Genomic DNA, 17,992 nt, shown 5'->3' with positions numbered 1-17,992 from the left:
CTACTTTTGAAAGTGTCATTCTTTTGGTTGTTTTTTTTTTTTTTTTTTTTTTTTGGCCACACAGTGCATCATGCAGGATCTTAGTTCCCTGACCAGGGATGGAACCTGGGCCCCCTGCAGTGGAAGCACAGAGTCCTAACCACTGGACTGTCAGAGAAGTTCCTAAATAGAGAATTAAAAATAGGTATAATAAACACTCGCAGTTTAGGGAGATAACAATATGAAAAGTATGTTCCCTGACCAGGGATGGAACCTGGGCCCCCTGCAGTGGAAGCGCGGAGCCCTAACCACTGGACCACCAGGGAAGTCCCTCCATGTACTGAACTTTTGCACATTTTTCAAATGCCTTTGGGACATTTACTCAGGTGACTAGTTATCTTTATTTTAGAATTATTAAAGTGGTGGAGAACTTTGGAGTCAGTTCCGGTGTAACCTCTACTAGCTACTCAAGCTTGAGCCTCAGTTTCCCCATCTGAAACGCACCCAGGTCACACGGCCAGTGGTGGCAGAGACCCAACTCTGTGATGGCACTAAGCTATCCTGTGTACTTAGCACAGGACCCTGGGAAGGTCTGCTGACTGTCCCACTGCAGGACTCAATGAGTTAACGAAGTTCCTGGTAAGGCCGCACACGAGGGACGCGTGTCCTCTCACAGATGGAGAGAATGAAGTGCAGGGTGATGCCCGGAGCACTTGTCTGCAGTCGTTACCAAAAAGCCCCCCACCCCACGCTCAAAATCAACCCTCAGGACGAGCTAGACCCACAAGACAGAATTCGAGGACCTGTCTTCCTTCCCTCGAGCATGTTTTCACACATAATCCGGAAGCTGAAGAGGCAGCAGAAGTCAATGGGTGCACAGCCCAGCGAGGGCAGAGACACCCTGCTGTTAACCCCTTCATCCCCGGGGGATGGGTCAGTTCTTATCCTGCATCTGAAAGCTCAAGGGGAGGGTGGAGAGGCCCCTAGGGAGGCAGAATAGGCCGGAGACCACTCTGGTGCCAGACATCTGGGGTCCCACCTCTGCACCCGTGCTCGCAGGCGTTCCATGCTCAAAGCTCTCTCTTCCCTTCAGCTCTCCCCCTGGCTGCCTCCCCCTTTTCCCTGCACCCTGTGATTGCCCCTCCCCCTCCAACATCCATTCTCTCCTTCTCTCCTAGGATAATGGCTGGCCCCCATTCCCAGATGGGCACAGAACTGTCCAGAATAAAGGCTATATTCCTAGTCCCTGTAGCTGGCTGTGGCCAGTGGGAGGTGAGCTGAAGTAAGGGGTTGTGTGAACCTTCCCGCCTGTGCCCTAAAAGGGATGGAGCAAGCTGGGCCCTACCTGGGCCCCTTCCTCCCGCTGCTGGCCCATGGCTATGGGGCAAGCACTCTGGGCCACGCAGAGGGAGCAGGACCCCAGGGAGGATAAGCAAAAGTTGGAAGTGGCCTGGCCCATGATGGCTTCACAGAGCGGAGGCCCCACCCTCCAGACTTGGACTTGGAAGGAAATGAACCTCAGTCTTGAGCAATTCTGAGCCTCTGGTCACGGGCAGCTGCCCTCACAGCCTATCAGATACAGGTACACATATGAATCCATGTCTCCAGCAGCTGTGCATGGCTTCTGCCTCCACCCCTCCTCTCCAACCACTGACCTCCTTCCCGACAAACCCAATGGCCTCTTTCCAGCTGTCACCCCGCCGGACACCTGGGTTGAGCTTGGCAGCCTCCTGCTCCTCCCTCTTGGCCCATCCTTAGCTTCTGGATGTCACGCTCCTTGCACCTCCCGTGGCTCTGACGTCCCTCTCCATGTCCTTTGAGGGCCTTTATTCCTGTGCTTGTCCCTGACATGTTGGTTTCTCCAAAGTTCTGTCTGAGATCATTTTGGGGATAAGGGCTAGATTGGCCTTCTAAATGGAAGGGGGGATCTCTGGGCTGAGCGGTCGGGCCCTGTCTACTCAGACTCCAAGCCGGGCCTTTTCTCCTGGCCGGACATTGCCCATGCTGTACGCTGGGCTCGTGCAAACGTATGTGGGCCACTGCTCTGCTCATGATGGCTGGCTGGACTTTCTCCCTCTGCGCCAGCAATTGTTATGTCTTTTTATTTTCCAAAATGGGGCTGGGTCTCCTTAGAATCATCTCTGTGGGGCCCACGGCTGGCCCTCACCCTCCTGCTCGGCTGTGTCCTGGCACGTACACAACTCCCTTCCCAATCCACCAGCTTGGGCTGCTGGCGCTCCTGCCAGGGAGATCTGGCCGAGCCAGGGGCTGCCCTGGCCCTGCTGGGTCAGAGGTCCTCAGGGCCCTGGAGATGCACAGTGCTGGTGACTCACTCCCCAGCGAGCTCACACGGGGCTCTGGGTGCCCTGCCCCGCAGCAGGAAGGCCGTAGGGCACTCGCAAGGCCCCAGGAAAGGCACTGATGTCCCCTCCAGTAAGGGGAGACCCTTACTGCTCCTTCAATGGTAAGAGCTGATATTTACTGACAGTTCCTTTGCCTGTGCTAAGCACTCACCCTTCAGGCCTCCTATCAGCCCCAAGGTAGGCACAGGGAGGAGGAAAACAGCAAACCAAAAGAGGAGAGGGCATGCGTCTCCCCTCCCCCTTTCCCTCACCTCTGAGCTGCCTCACTGGCCTCGCAGCGGTGCCTCCTCTCCCCTGTCCCCCGCCCCGGCTCCTCTCCGGCAGGCTTCACACTCACAGGCTGGAGGGTGCTCTAGTGCTGGCACGGCAGGAGCCAGGGGGCCCAGGGCAGTGGAAGCTGTAGCAAAATCGGGGCCCAGGAAGATCTGCACGGGGCAGAAGTGTGTGGACGTAAGAGCACAGGCCGAGCTCGGGGCTGGCTACTTTGCGGGCACACCCTAGCCTCCCTCTCTGACCTCTGGACCTCTGGGTCGGGTCCAGCTATTGACCAAGAGGATTTGGTTGACCCCCAGAAATTCTAGGGGGCTCACTGGCAGGAAGCGAGTGGGCAGAGAGAGCCACTGCTGGGGGACACAGGTGGGAGCCACTGTGGTCCCAACCATTTCTTTCCAGGGTATTAGATCCACGGTCAGTTCCATTTCTCTCCACCAAGTGGCAGTGCTAGCCAAGCCGTCTGGCTTCCAGGGCGGGGGGTTTTTCCAAGGGAGTGTGGACACAGGACCAATCATCAGCTCACTCAAAATCAGAGTCAGGTATTCACCCAGGAGTGGAATTGCTGGGTTGTTAGGTAAGATGATGGACAATTTTGAAAGAAACTGCGACACACTGAACTGTTTGGCACTGAGAAATCCTTGCTGACCGCCTCCTGTGCACACGGCCCTGATTGTTCTAGGGGCTGGATTCCAGGCCTGGCAGCCCCCTGCCGTCCGAAATTTGGGCTTGACGGAGAACAGTTGAGCACAGGCAAGGGGCCTCAGGGCCCTGAAGGCAGGAGACACCAGGGGCTGGGCTGCCTAGCGGGGTCGCAGGTTGGTCTGGATTCCCACTGGCTTCCCACTTCCGCTTGACTGCAGGCTGGCGTGAACCCTGGGCAAGAGCTCAGCTTCCTCGGCTGTGTGGTGGAGGCTGAAGCAGCTGTCCAGAAGCTTCTCAGAGCACTTGAGGCATCTTAGGCGATGACATGTAGGACAGACCTTTGTAATGATGGGGGTCTGGGCAAACTGAGGGTTGACTGCTAGTGAGGGGACCCTGGGTGGGGAGGGAGGGACTGTGGGGACCTTCAAGGTGGGGGGAAGAAGGGCAGAGGTCTCAGAAGCCTCAGGCCCTCTGACCTCTGGTCCCTGGGGGCGCCCATCCTATTTTTGAGGGCTCACGGGCTCGTGCCTCCTGCAGTACCGGAAACAGCCAGCAGGGGGCGCCTCAGAGACTGCCCTTCTCTTGGAGGGCCAGTCATTGCCTTCCAGGAACAAAAGTTTGCAGAGGCCTTGCGGCCAGGCGGGTGGCCTGGAAGGGAGAGTAGGCTGCAGTGTCCATCGTGGGATGGCCTCTGCCTCACACTCGGGCAACCAGTCAGCAACTATCCCTACTAGTGTCAGTTGAACGGGGAAGACGTTAAAATGCCCAGAGGAGCCGTGGCCTGAAAGAGGATGGTGGAGGCGGCACAGCATGGCGGGGAAGGGCACCCGCTCTCCAGCCAAACAGCCTGGGCCACGCCCTGGTCTGTCACTTGTATTTGTGAGCAAGTTGCTTCACCTCTTTGTGTGTCAGTTTCCCCATTTATAAAATGAGGATGACTACAATAAATAGAACCTTTTCGGGCTTCCCTGGTGGCGCGGTGGTTGCGCGTCCGCCTGCCGATGCAGGGGAACCGGGTTCGCGCCCCGGTTTGGGAGGATCCCACGTGCCGCGGAGCGGCTGGGCCCGTGAGCCGTGGCCGCTGGGCCTGCGCGTCCGGAGCCTGTGCTCCGCAACGGGAGAGACCACAGCAGTGTGAGGCCCGCGAACCACAAAAAAAAAAAAAAAAAAAAAAAAAAAAATAGAACCTTTTCAAGAAGTTGCCATGAGGATTAGCAAGTCAATACAGCACTGGACTTAGAACAGTAGTGTTTGTTAAATAAATAAATGGTGGAGTGTGTGATGAGAGGGGCACCCCGGGCATCCCCATCCCCTGGATTTCAGTTCTTAGAACGCCTACCCAGCTGAGGTCCTGACCACCTCAGCCTGCTGGCACTGGGCAGCCTGATGTCCGCAGCTTGTCCAGTAATTTTCCTGCTGGGCTGAAGCTCAAGGCCTGATTTCCCTGATAAGACTCCATAACTATCTCTTTGATGGGAATGTGGTTTATCAGCAAGATGCTGTTGACTCTAGCCCACCCAAGGCAGGCAGCCAGTCCTACAGGTGGAGACCGGGTGGGGGAGGGGGAGGGGGAAGAGGCAGGCTCTCTGGCTCCAGCGCTGCCCAGAGACAAGGGGAGGCCCTGAGCCCGGATCCCTCAGGCTGGGCCAACAGGACCATCAAGCGTGGACTCACTGTGATGGCTGTTGACTTCTCAGCAGTTTGCCTTTGACCTTTGGAAGACAGTTTCTAGCGAGCCTGGCAGGGGGCTTGGTGTGGAAAAGAAGGTCCAGGGTCACAGCAACACCTTCTGAAGTCAACTGGGGCCAAGCAACGGTCACCAGGACCAAAGTCACGGCACATGGGGGCTGGAAGGGATCCACAGACCAGCTCATCCGGGCTTCCCATTTTACACACGGGGACACCAGGGCCCAGGGAGGGTAAGACAGGGCAAACTGACACAGGGGACAGAATCCAGGTCTCCAAACACCCACCCTTCCCCACGCGCCCCCAATCAAACTCCCCAGCCCAGTCAACAGCACCACCATCCGTCCCCGTGTCCTTCTGGGACATGCATGGGGCATATCCACCCCTTCAGCCGAGTTCAGAGTAGTCACTGATCATGGCCTTGATCCAGGGTCTTGGGAGGGCCTTAGCCTGGAGGTCAAGGGCCAGGGTACGCACATGCCTCCAAACTAACCTAGGGTTTGTCACCTAAAGTGGGGTCTGCAGAACCACCTTGTTTGAAAAGCAGAATCCCCCAGGTGCCCCAGAGCTTCTGAATCAATCTTCATCTGAACAAGATCCCCGCGCTAGGTTCATGTGCACATCGCAGTCTGAGAAGCGCTCTGTTGGAGCAAAAGCCACTTTCCCGCCACCAGCCTCCGTTTCTCTCACAGAAGGGGCAGAAGATCTCTGACCTCTTTTCCACCTCTAACACCCTGGGAGCAAGGCCTTGGGCGTGACCTCCTGCGGGACACTCTGCGTTTCGTGGGGGATTCTGGGAAGTGGAATTCCAGCTCCAGCAAAGCTGAGGAGCCATCGACACCTCTCCCATTCCGTGTTGCTGGGCCCTCTCCTCTCTGCCGGAGACCCGGGCCTGGGGCAACTTCACAGGTCCTGGAATGCAGCTTATTCAATTCAGTCCACTTCACCAACACTGATTAAGCGCCTCCTGTATGCTGGGGTCAGTAGCAGTGAATCATTGCTACCCTGACTGTACATTAGAATCATCCGTGGTGCTTTTATTTTTATGAGTTTGTTTTTTGTTTATATTTTATTTTTTACTTTTTGGCCACGCTGCGCGGCTTCTGGGATCTTAGTTCCCTGACCAGGGATCGGACCCGTGTCTCCTGCAGTGGAAGCACGGAGTCTTAACCACTGGACCACCAGGGAAGTCCCTGGGGTGCTTTTTAGACATGCCGGTGCTGGGCCCCACCCCAGGCCACTGGGATCGAGGTCTCTGGGGACAGGTACTTATTAACGTGACTCAGGCAGTTACAATGCACAGCCGGGTTGAGAGCAACTGGCCAAAAGTAAGAGAGAAATCTATGCCAAATCCTACCCAGGCCATCTCCTCAGTGTCCGCTTCCTCCAGGCCAGCCAGCTGCAGCAGGCCTGTTGCAGGCCAGAGGAAGTCATCAGGAAATCCCCTGGATGTGGCAACCTGTGACTGCAATCTCTAATGAACCATCAACAGTGTGATATGATCCTGGCCCCTGACAAGGGGACCTGCTGAATCCTTTGGAAACCTGTCCACTGGCCTTCTTCAGACTCAGGGACCAGTGTCCAAGGACCCCAGGCTGATGGGGGCTCAGATCTGCTCCCAGGCTGGTAAGTGGGAGCCCCAAGCTTGGCCCCTGGACCAGGAGTGCAAGAAGCAGAGGGGGTGCTCTGTGTTATGGCTGGGGAAGAAGTCTCGGGAGGTAGAGGTATAATCAGTGTAAATATCGCTCAGGAGGAGTTTCTGATACAGGCTGGCCTGACCTAGGTAGTGAGCTATTAGGAGGCAGCAAGGCAGTGAACTTCCTTTCCTTGCAAGAATCCAAGAGAGGCTGAGTGACTCGGGTCCAGAATCCCTGCAGTGATGCGACGACCCACACGACCCATTTGCCTTCGGATCGTGTTGTGCAGAGAGAAGAATGGCTGGGGTGGGAACAGGGTAGAGTGTAGGGGGCCTGGTGGGAGACCAGGGGTCCCAGCTCTGCCCCATGGAGCTGTGGGACCTTGGGTGAGTCACTTCTCCCTGGGACCTCAGTTTCCTCACCCGCAGGCTGGGGGCCAAGCAACACACCTTGCCGGTTACAGAGCTGCCAGAAGCACAAACCACAAGGTCACCAGGCACCATGGTTCTCTGCCAGCCTCACCTGAGGCCACAGCGTTCCCTTAGTGTGCGGGGCAGGAGATGGAGAACCGTGTCTTTTACCAACAGAGATCCAGACCGCGCATTCCTGCTCCCAGAGCCTGGACTCTGCTCCCTCCCAGGAAGCAGGTGACACCTGAGCCTGGGGGAAGGGCAGGGCCAAGCCGCCACTGTCAATGCTGCTGGTGCAGCGGCAACTGTGTTTGGATTCCAGGCAATGATGGTGCCATGAAGGGGGCGGTGCAGGGGTGCGGGATGAGGAGCTGGGCCCGGGATCCCTCACTTTGGCTGCACGAACACCTCCCCATGCTCCGTTTCCTCAGAGTGCTTCCCTGTGGGGTGGTGGGGAGATTGTAAGGCACTTAGTAGGTGCCCGGTGCCAGGAGAGGCTTGATGGCTGGAGGGGCGGTGATGACAATGACGAAGGTCCAGGGAGGTCCGCGCTGCATGGGGGGCTGACCCTAGGTCACTTAGATTCCAAGAGCCTTGCTGCAAAGATTCTCGGATTGGAATCCACCTGTCCAGCGGGTGGGACATCCAAAAGGCCATGACTGTGTTCCCTGCGCCCCAGCAGCCCAGGGGGTCCTTGTTGCCAAGCCCAGCGCACGGTGGGGGAGTGAAGGAGTCAAGCGACGTAACTGGGGAGGGTCCTCCATGGGCAACTCAGCTTATGGAGCCTCAGGATCCTGCCTGAAAATGCAGCTGATAAGAAGAACAGCCACCTACGGGCATGAAGTGCTCAGAACCCCCTGCCCAGCCAGCTGGGGACAGGCCTACTTGGAGAGCCACACTTGGCCTGTACCCACCTCTGCCTCTCCCCGGCCCAGGAGCAGGGGGGACTGGGTAGCCTGGGTCAAAGAATGGGAGGAACCCTGCCAGCCCGGCCAGTGGAAGGAGACGCAGGCGCAGAGCCCCATGCAAAGCAGAGGAAGGGGCCCCGTGGGCAGATGCAGTCTTGTAGGCTCTCTGCCCGGCCGGCAGGACAAGGGTGGCTGTCGGTGCCACTCAACCTCGGCCTGTGCGGCTGGGAGAAGGGAGCACAGTCCACTGGCCCCTGGTGTCCTGTGCAGCACTTGTGTCCTCTCAGCCTCCCTCCTCTACTTGGTGACATGAGGACATGGCCCCCACAGGCCGATTTCCCTGGCTCCTCTGCTTCCCCCCATCCCCCATCCCACTGTCCCCAGAGCCGATCCTGCCTGCGTCAGCCCCTGTCCACGGCAGCTGTGCGGGGGACTGGGGGGGGGACTCCATCCACTGACCCCTTGCCGAGGGAGGGGAGTCAGCTGTCGGCCGGGACAGGGTCATCTCCACTGGGTACCGTCTCGGGCCACGGAGCGGGGCTGATGGGTCTCCCGCCGCCCCGACCCGAGGGTGGGCCCCTTTCCCTGCAGGGGCTGCGCTGGGTGAGGCTGAGGTGAGCCCTGTCTGAACCCCAGCTCTGCCCCTGCTGCTCACCGCGGTCAGGTGGGGTCCTTTCGGCCTTGCCGCGTGGTGGCAGGGTTGGACGCGGTGGTGCGTGGAGAGCCTTAGGGTCCTGCTTACCACCCACACGGAGCCCACTCCAGGGCTCCCCTCCAGTCCCGACCTCAGGGATAGGCGGTGACCCAGCCAAGTGAGGGGGGCGGCCCCCACCCTCCGGGGTGGGTTACGGCTGATTACATCAGGAGCCCCTACCTGCCCCCCAGCTCCCAGCCCGAAGCCTGTGCAGGTGGGCTCTGAAGTCCTCACGTTCAGGATCCCCAGACAAGTACCTGGAGACTCCAGGCCTGGGCTGTCAGGCATATCATTCCCACTGTGGATAAGGGACCAAACCCAGAGGGGCAGTGACCTGCCTAGGTCAGCAGCAGAGCCGCGGCTAGAATCCGGGTGTTGGTCCTCACTGCCCTCCACGGGGTCTCCCGGCTGCCCCAGCAACTTGAGTGGATGCAAGGACACGTCCACCTGATGCCAGGACCCTCAACTCTGGCTCCTGGTCACCATCTGTGCCTTCTCTGGGCCTCCCTTGCTGGTGCACAGCCTGGAGGAGCAAGGGTTGGTGGGCCAACCCTTTGGGAAGGGAGGGAGAGACCAGGGCATTCCAGGAAGGGGTGGAGGCATGGGCAGGGGCGTCGGTGAGGGAGAGGGAGGGGTGAGCTTGGATAGCAGGGTGGGTTCAGAGGCCCCCCGAGCCAGGGTGAGCGCTTGTCCCTCACACGTTGGGTGAGGGAACCGTGCCAGGCTTGTCTTTGGCCTTTGGAGGTCAGGGATGGATTCACTGTGACCTTAAGGGTGTCCCTTGTGCCTGACCAGAAGGAGCCTCCCCTCCTTGTGCTGGGCTAGAACCTTGCAGGCATGTGGGTGTCAGAGAGGAGGGCCAGGAGGGAGGGGCCTTGCTCCTTGGGGCTGGGGGCTGGCTCAAGTTTTTCTTTTTTTTTGGCCGCGTCGGGTCTTTGCTGCTGCGCGCGGGCTTTCTCTAGTTGCGGTGAGCGGGGGCTACTCTGTCATGGTGCGCGGGCTTCTCATTGTGGTGGCTTCTCTTGTTGTGGAGCACGGGCTCTAGGCGCGCAGGCTTCAGTAGTTGTGGCATGTGGCCTCAGTGGTTGTGGCTTGCGGGCTCTAGAGCGCAGCCTCAGTAGTTGTGGCGCACGGGCTTAGGTGCTCCGCGGCATGTGGGATCTTCCCGGACCAGGGCTCGAACCCGTGTCCCCTGCATTGGCAGGCGGATTCTTAACCACTGCCTAACTCAAGTTTTGACTGAATTCACCTCTTTTAATTTTCTATTTCCCTCTTCCAACCCAGAAAGAGCAGGGCCAGGAGGGGAGGAGGAGGGGATGGGGAGAGAGATAAGAGAGATAGGCTCTTAGCCTATGGAGCTAAGAGCCGTTCTGGGGGCAGGAAGCTCCGCCAACTTCCTCCAGGCCTCTGGGGCTGAGAGAAAGGGCTGCCCAGCAAGGAACTTACCCTTCCCGGGCTGCCACGTGGAGTCAGGTCAGGAAGTCCCCTGATTTCAAAGCCTACCCAGACGATTCTGAGGGGCTGACCTGCGACTCCCCCTCTCCAGGCTTTGCCCCCTCACTGGATTGGGAGTTGCCAGGCACCTTCTCTCCCAGGACAAGAAAGTCACCCTCTTTGGGGGCCATGGGCTTCACAAGTTACACGGGTTCTCTGGGGGAAAATCAGAAAGTCACACAAGCAGAGAGGAAAACCCAGGACCAGAGACGACCACAAACAGCATGTCAGCCCATTTCCTTTCAGGCTGTTTCTAGAAACAGATGAGATATACATGTATATAGTAAACGTATAAGTGTATGTGTCAAAACCAGGGTCATATTCTGTCTACCGTTCTAAAACCTGCTCTTTCTAGTTAACGGCAATAATAGCCATTACCAGGTATCCAGAGCTGGTACTGCCATTAAAGGAACTGCGGTTCCTTTAATTTTTACATCCCTACGGGAGGGGAACTGAGGCTTGGGGAGATTCACGAGGGAACTAAGATCCCTGACAGGCAAAGCGGGCTCCTCACTGGTTCTAATGTCAGGGGGGAGGTGGGGGGGAAGAGCGGGGACAGTGGCACCGGGGAGCGAGGGTTGGTGCAGACGCCCCCTCTCCTGGGGGGGGGGGCGGTGTTGTGATGGCCTTTGCAGCCCGTGGGTCCGGCCCGCCCCGCCCCGCACTGACACCTCCCGCCCCCGCAGACGCCGAGATGCCCCGAGAGGCGCTCCGTTTCCACGCCGAGGCCGTGGGCGCGCAGGTGCGTCTGGACGCGCAGCGGAGCACAGCGCGCAGGCGCGCCACGTTCCATGGCGGCATCGTGTTCAGCCAGCGGCCGGTGAGGCCCGGAGAGCGCGTGGAGCTGCGCGTGCTGTGTCACGAGCGCGGCTGGGTTGGCGGCCTCCGCGTGGGCTTCACGCGCCTGGACCCCGAGCGGCTGACCGCGCCCGGCCTGCCGCCCTTCGTGTGCCCGGACCTGGAGCAGCAGAGCCCGACGTGGGCGGCCATGCTACCCGACGGCTGCGGGCTCACCGGGGACGTGGTGCGCTTCTGGGTGAACCGCCTGGGCCGGCTCTTCGCCCAGGTTAACGCGGGCCCCCGGCTCCTGCTGCGCAAGGGCGTGCTCATGGGCGCCCCGCTCTGGGCCGTGATGGACGTGTACGGAACCACCAAGGCCATCGAGCTGCTGGGTGAGGCCACGGGTGGGGACCCACGCTCCTCCCCGGGGCGGGAGGAGGTGGAGGCTCGGGCGGTACTTCACCTGCATCCAGAGCCGCGGGGAGAACTGTTGTTTCATTCATATGCGGCCAGTTTTTCCATCAGCTCATGTCAGGGTATGAAGATGGGCGCTGGGGACAAGACCTAGTCATAGGGAGGGCAGCCTTATCTCTGAAGAATGAGAAGACGTGCTCAGCACCCCAAACATCTGTTAGAGGGCTGACCTCTTTCACAAAGGAAGAAATTTGGGGGCTAGGCTTTGCAGTCTAAGTAGGAGTTTGCTGAGACAAGGGTGGCAACAAAGGGAACATAAGTGTGAGAGTTAGAGGTGAGCAAGAAGGCAGTCTGTGGGGCAGAGGTGAGATGTTCAGGCACTGGGTGGGGAAACAAGGACCACCTGAAAGGAGAGAGGATTTCAGGAGAGGGAGGAGATACAGGAACACTCATAAAAAGGAATTTTGGCATTCTGGGCTGGTGTTCCATGGGCGTGCACAAGCATTCCAGACACCCCCGCGCATTTGTTTTTCGCACTGCTTGTCACAGCTGCTGGAGCCTCACCTCTGGAGCACCTGAATTGGTAGGTCTGGAGGGGAGCCCCAAGCACCTGTTTTCCCTCCTGGGGGATTTGGAAGCACATCTGGGTTGGGGACCGTGAATAATGCTGAAGGTCTCCACTCAAGCAGCAGAAGTAGGCCAGAGGGGAGCTGTCTAAAGGAAGGGTGGATTAGGAAGAGGAACCTGCAGTTCTACAAATTCTCTGCTGGGTTAAACTGGGAAAGGGGCGGCCAGGACAGGGCTGGGTGACCAGCTTGGAGCTCCAGCATTGCAACCCAGAAAAGAAAGGGGATGGACACTTTGCTTTAGGGGCAGGGGCTGGGGAGGTGGGAGGGAACGAGGACACCCTGACTTTGCTTTCCCCAGGCCCTGACTTTCCCTTTCTGCCTTAGATCCTACAGTCAGCGCCCCCACCCCCACCACGCCATGGGTCTTCAGTGGTGAGCCTCTGCCTGAGCCCAAAGGTGAGTGGCTTCCCCGAGCCCCAGGGACTCCCCAGGACTCCAGCACTAGGGGAGCTGGGGGAGGCCCCAGCCCTGGGAAATCAGTTAAGTCTTTCCAAGTCCTATCAAGTCTCCCACGGGCTTTAGGCCAAAAAGATTTGGCTCCGCCCCTGGAAACCTAAAAGCAATTTAACAGCTCTGCCTTCTAGGACATTGGCTAACTTCACAAGTTACTGGAGCACATTCATGAACAGATGTTATTTTGTCCGTCTGCTTTTAAAACGGCAATCCACGTTCATGGTAAAAGCTTTGCCAAACAGAAATAAACTACGTATTAAAGGATAAAGAAGGAAGTAAAACAAAAACAAAAACAAAAAAACACCTCCCAAACCTCGCATTACCTGTTAGGTGGATTTCCTCCCAGTATTTTGTGGACTTATATATGGGGAGTTATTTGTGCTTTGTTTTCCTTTTTTCTAAATTGGAATCTTATGATATGTATGTTTGTACCTTATGGTTTTCGTCCCAGCTTTTTTCACTCGATTACATTGTGAGCATTTTCTTACAAGGTAATATTCTTCAGAATCCGACTGCAGAGTTCTCTGTCCTGTGGTTATATCATGAGTGGGCTGCCCACCCCTTGCCCCCAATTGCCCCTGACCTCTGTTGTCCCCTTTCCCAGCCACAGCAGGAGAGGAGTGTGCCATCTGCTTCCACCAGGCTGCCAACACCTGCCTTGTCCCCTGCGGCCACACACACTTCTGCAGCTGCTGTGCCTGGCGGGTCTTCAGGGACACGGCCAAATGCCCCGTGTGTCGCTGGGAGATTGAGGCGGTGGCCCCGGCTTGGGACCCTCCTGCCCTGGGCCCTGGTGTAGGTGCACAGCTCTGAGCCTGGCCCCTGCCAAGGGACGGGGTGCAGCTCTGCCCTCTTTCTGGAGAAGAGTCAGAAAGCCTGGTTAGCAACAGGTGTGGCGGAGAGATGGAGTCAGAGCCGCAATGGCTCTTCCCCCTCCTCAGCAGGAGGGGGCCAGTGGACCAAGGAGGTGCCCCTTTCTGCCCACACCGGAACTACCTCCCTGGTGGGCGTCTGGCTGGAGAAGGTGTCTCAGCAATGGGCCAGCGGGGTTCTCACCCTTCTGCCTAGCTCCAGGTTCATTTTTGCATGCCAAGGCTTTTGGCTGGTCACCTGGTTCAGCCACCATGAACCTAGCAATCCCCGGTCCACCGGAGTCCCAGGAACCCACATGTGCCAGTGAGAAGGGGCTTTGTGTAGAGAGGGGGCAGCCTGATCCCTGGTTTTATGGCTAAGGAAGTTAAGGTACCTGCGCGTGTCTGGTGAAGCCCTGCCCACCCCGGGGTATTGAGGAGCCTGAACCAGATGCAGGGAGCATCTGGGTGGAATTTCGTTTATTTATTTATTTTTTTAAATCGAAGTATAGTTGTTATACAGTATTAATAAGTTATAGATGTACAATGTAGAGGTTCACAATTTTTAAATGTTATACTCCATTTATAGTTATTATAAAACTATTGGTTGTCTTCCCCCTGTTGTACAATATATCCTTGTGGCTTATTTTGTACCTAATGGTTTGTACCTCTTAATCTCCTACCCCTAAATTGCCCCTCCCTATTCCCTCTCCCTACTGGTAACCACTAATTTGTTGTCTATTCTCTGTGAGTCTGCTTTTTTGTTACATTAACTAATTTGTTGGGTTTTTTTAGATTCCGTATATAAATGATATCATACAGTATTTGTCTTTCTTTGTCTGACTTATTTCACTTAGCATTATGTCCTCCAAGTACATCCATTTTGCTGCAAATGGCAAAATATCATTCTTTTTTATGGCCGAGTAGTATTCCATTGTATATGTATACGGTGACTTCTTTATCCATTCATCTGTTGATGGACACTTAGGTTGCTTCCATATCTTGACAATTGTAAATAAGGCTGCTGTGAACATTGGGGTGCATGTATCTTTTCAGTCTGTGTGTGTTTCTGTATCTGAAATAAGTCTCTTGTAAGGCAGCACATGTGGGTCTTGTTTTTGTATCCCTCAGCTACTCTATGTCTTTTCATTGTAAATTTAGTCCATTTACATTTAAGGTAATTATCAATATGTGTTCTTATTGCCATTTTGTTAATTGTTTTGGGTTTGTTTTTGTAGGTCTTTTTTCTTCCTTTCTTCTTATTTTGTTCTCTTGATATTTGATGACTATCTTTAGTGTTAGGTTTGGATTCCTTTTTCTTTTTTGTGTGTATATCTGTTACAGATTTTTGGTTTGTGGTTACCATGAGTCCATACATACATACATATATATACATATATATATAATATACATATACATATATATGTATATATATGGTTGTTTCAAGTTGCTGATTTCTTAATTTGAAATACATTTTAACAGACATATAGCACAAACGTATGGACACCAAGGGGGGGAAAGGGGAGGTGGGATGAATTGGGAGATTGGGATTGACATATATACACTAATATGTATAAAATAGATAACTAATGAGAAACTGCTGTATAGCACAGGTAACTCCACTTCACTGTACGGTAGAAACTAACAAACCATTGTAAAGCAGCTATACCCCAATTAAAAAAAAAATAAATGCATTTTAAAAACCCTGCATTGGTACTCTCTTCCCCTCACAATGACTGTTTTTGATGTTGTATTTTGCATATAATTATTCTGTGTATCCCTTAACTGCTTATGTGGATAGAGATGATTTTACTACGTTTGTCTTCTAACCTCCCTACTAGCTTTGTGCGTGGATGATTTCCTACCTTTAGTGTATGTTTGCCTTTACCAGTGAGCTTCCTCGTTTCATAATTTTCTTGTTGCTAGTTGTGGCCTTTTCTTTTTTTTTTTTTTGCGGTACGTGGGCCTCCCACTGCTGTGGCCTCTCCCGTTGCGGAGCACAGGCTCCGGACGCACAGGCCCAGCAGCCACGGCTCACGGGGCCAGCCGCTCCACGGCATGTGGGATCGTCCCGGACTGGGGCACGAACCCGTGTCCCCTGCATCGGCAGGTGGACCCCCAACCACTGCGCCACCAGGGAAGCCGTGGCCTTTTCTTTTTAACCTAGAGAAGTTCCTTTAACATTTGTTGTAAAGCTGGTTTGGTGGTGTTGAACTCTTTTAGCTTTTGCTTGTCTGTAAAGCTTTTGATGTCGCCATTGAACCTGAACAAGAGCCTTGCTGGGTAGAGTACTCTTGGTTGTTGGTTTTTGTCTTTCATACTTTAAGTATGTCATGTCAATCCTTCTGGCCTGCAGAGTTTCTGTTGAAATATCAGCTGATAGCCTTATGGGATTTCCCTGTATGTTATTTGTTGCTTTTCCCTTGCTGCTTTTAATATTCTCTGTTTATCTTTAGTTTTTGTCATTTTAATTACAATGTGTCTTGGTATGTTCCTGTTTGGGTTAATCCTGTATGGAACTCTCTGTGCGTCCTAGACTTGAGTGACTGTTTCCTTTCCCAGGTTAGGGAATTTTTCAGCTATTGTGTTTTCAAATATGTTTTCAGCCCCTTTCTCTCTTCTGCTTCTGGGGCCCATATAATGCGAATATTAGTGCATTTGATGTTGTCCTAGAGGGCTCTTAAACTATCCTCATTTCTTTTCATTCTTTTTTCTTTTTTCTGTTCAGTGGCAGTGATTTCCAGTACTCTGTCTTCCAGCTCACGGATCTGTTCCTCTGTATCATTTGGTCTGTTGTTGATTCCTTCTAGTGAATTTTTCGTTTCAGTTATTGTATTCTTTGTCTCTGTTTGGTTCTTTATATTTTCTAACTCTTTGTTGAAAACCTCTAACTGCTTGTTCTCTGCATCCATTTTTCTCCCGAGTTTTTTGATCGTCTTTATGATCATTGCTCTGAACTTTTTCTTCAGTAGATTGCCTATTTCCATTTTACTTAGTTCTTCTTCTTGGGGTTTTATTTTGTTCCTTCGTCTGGGACATGTTCTTCTGGTGCCTCACTTTGTCTAAAGTGCTATTTGTATTTTTAATGTATGTGGTAGGTTAGTTACATTTCTCGACCTTGGAGAAGTGGCCTCCTGTAGGAGATGTCCTGTGTGTCCCAGCAGTGTACTCCCCTCTCATCACCCAAGCTATATGTTTTAGGGGTTCCCCCTAAGAGGGCTGTGTGGGTCCTTCCATTGTGGTAGGCTGACTATGTGAGCAGCCTGGTACAGGCTTGGTTGGCCCCTACCCCAGTTGGTTGCCAGGCCCTGCCTTGCGTGCATGCTGCTGGCTGCTGGTTAGCAAGGCTTGGTCATGAGGCAGCTGGCTGAGGAACCCCAGGGGGCCCTGGGGCTAGTGTTGGCTCACTGGTGGGCAGAGTTAGGGTCCAGAAGACTCTGGGGTTGTTGCCTGCCCACTGGTGGATGAAGCCAGGTTCTAGGGTTGGTGCTAGACTACTTAGCAGGCAGAGCTGGGTCCTGGAGTCTGGCTGCAGGGCCCAGGGATCCCAGAGCTGGTGTCGGATTGCTGGTGGGGTGAGGGGAACGGCTGGTCCCTGACACAGTTGGGTATGGAGTCCAGGGTGTCCCAAAGCTTGTGTTGGCCTGTTAGTGAGCCAGGATGGCAGCCACCAGCAGCGGTGTTCACGCGGTAGAATGAGTGCCCCAAAATGTCTGCTGTCAGTGTCTATGTCCCCAGGGTGAGCCATAGCCGCCCCCCTGCCCCCACCTCTCCAGGAGACTCTCCGAGACCAGCAGGTAGGTCTGGCCCAGGCTCCTATCACATTACTTCTTCTGCTCTGAGTCCCAGTGTGTGTGGGATTTTGCATGCACCCTTTAAGAGTGAGGTCCCTGTGTCCCCACGTCCTTTGGGACTCCGGAACTTAAGCCCTGCTGGCCTTCAAAGCCAAATGTACTGGGGGCTTGTCTTCTCGGTGCCCAACCCGCAGGCCGGGGAGCTTGACATCAGGCTCAGAGCTCTCACTCCCGTGAGAGGAACCTCTGTAGTTCCTCTCCAGCTTGTGGGTTGCCCACCCAAGGGCATGGGACTTGATTATATGGTGAGTCCGCCCCTCCTACCCATCTCAGTGTGGTTCCTTCTTTATGTCTTTAGTTGTAGAAGATCTTTTCTGGTAGGTCTGGTCTTTTTCATCAATGGTGGTTCTGTATATAGTTGTGATTTTGGTGTGCTCGTGAGAGGAGATGAGCTCAGGGTCTTTCTCCTCTGCCATCTTGGCTGCTGTCCGTCTGGTAGAATGTTGACAGTCTGTATGGAAGCTGGGTCACTTTAACAAGTCCTCTGTAAAGGCAGTCAGCAGTCATCTGCCCCGCCTTCCTTGCAGGGCAGTTGTGAGGTCCCAGTGAGATCGTGCATCTGAAGATGAGTCAACAGATGAGAGTGCGCTGTTACCGTTGTGCTTATTTCCTTGCCAATTTCTGAGATATCAAAATAAAGTTTGTCTTTTATGAATGATTTTGTAACGTGTATGTCCCCTTTGTTGCCGTCAGTGGGCGTGAGTAGGGCTGGGGACTGGTCGCAGGGGCCGGGGAACATGCCTTCCTCTTCTCCACAGAGACACGCTGGGCTTGCAGTGGACTAAGCGGGGTCTGGGCCCTCAGGCCCGTGGACTCTATTTTGCTGAGCATGTGAAGGGGATAGTCCTACAGCTACAACCAGGCTCTGCCCTTGCCACCCTTGACTTGTGAGGACTTCCTAGAGGCTCTGGCTCTTGAGTGAAGG

General features: G+C 54.8%; 1 protein-coding gene across 2 annotated transcripts; it reads left to right on the top strand.

The window, feature by feature from the left end:
- The first annotated feature begins 6,526 nt into the window (after window positions 1-6,526).
- NEURL3 (neuralized E3 ubiquitin protein ligase 3) lies at window positions 6,527-13,175 on the top strand. Of its 2 annotated transcripts, XM_007118492.2 has the most exons (4): window positions 6,527-6,569; window positions 10,773-11,258; window positions 12,234-12,305; window positions 12,967-13,175. In XM_007118492.2, exons 1-4 carry the CDS (start codon window positions 6,542-6,544, stop codon window positions 13,173-13,175), a joined length of 795 nt encoding a protein of 264 aa, XP_007118554.1. In that variant the 5' UTR covers window positions 6,527-6,541. The 2 variants fall into 2 exon arrangements, with proteins under 2 accessions (XP_007118554.1, XP_028352983.1); XM_028497182.1 differs by lacking the exon at window positions 6,527-6,569 and having other exon boundaries at window positions 10,709-11,258.
- Window positions 13,176-17,992: the final 4,817 nt, after the last annotated feature.

Source organism: Physeter macrocephalus, chromosome 12, assembly GCF_002837175.3.
Source record: "Physeter macrocephalus isolate SW-GA chromosome 12, ASM283717v5, whole genome shotgun sequence".
NCBI classification, from domain to species: Eukaryota; Metazoa; Chordata; class Mammalia; order Artiodactyla; family Physeteridae; genus Physeter; species Physeter macrocephalus.
This window is presented reverse-complemented; position numbering and strand designations above follow the sequence as displayed.

Excerpts from the sequence above, each read along its gene's own strand:
- NEURL3 (XM_028497182.1), top strand. The coding sequence starts at position 10,709 with ATGGCCTTTGCAGCCCGTGGGTCCGGCCCGCCCCGCCCCGCACTGACA. Across the intron at positions 11,259-12,233 it reads CAAGGCCATCGAGCTGCTGG|ATCCTACAGTCAGCGCCCCC; the intron begins GTGAGGCCACGG and ends TTTCTGCCTTAG. Across the intron at positions 12,306-12,966 it reads GCCTCTGCCTGAGCCCAAAG|CCACAGCAGGAGAGGAGTGT; the intron begins GTGAGTGGCTTC and ends CCCCTTTCCCAG.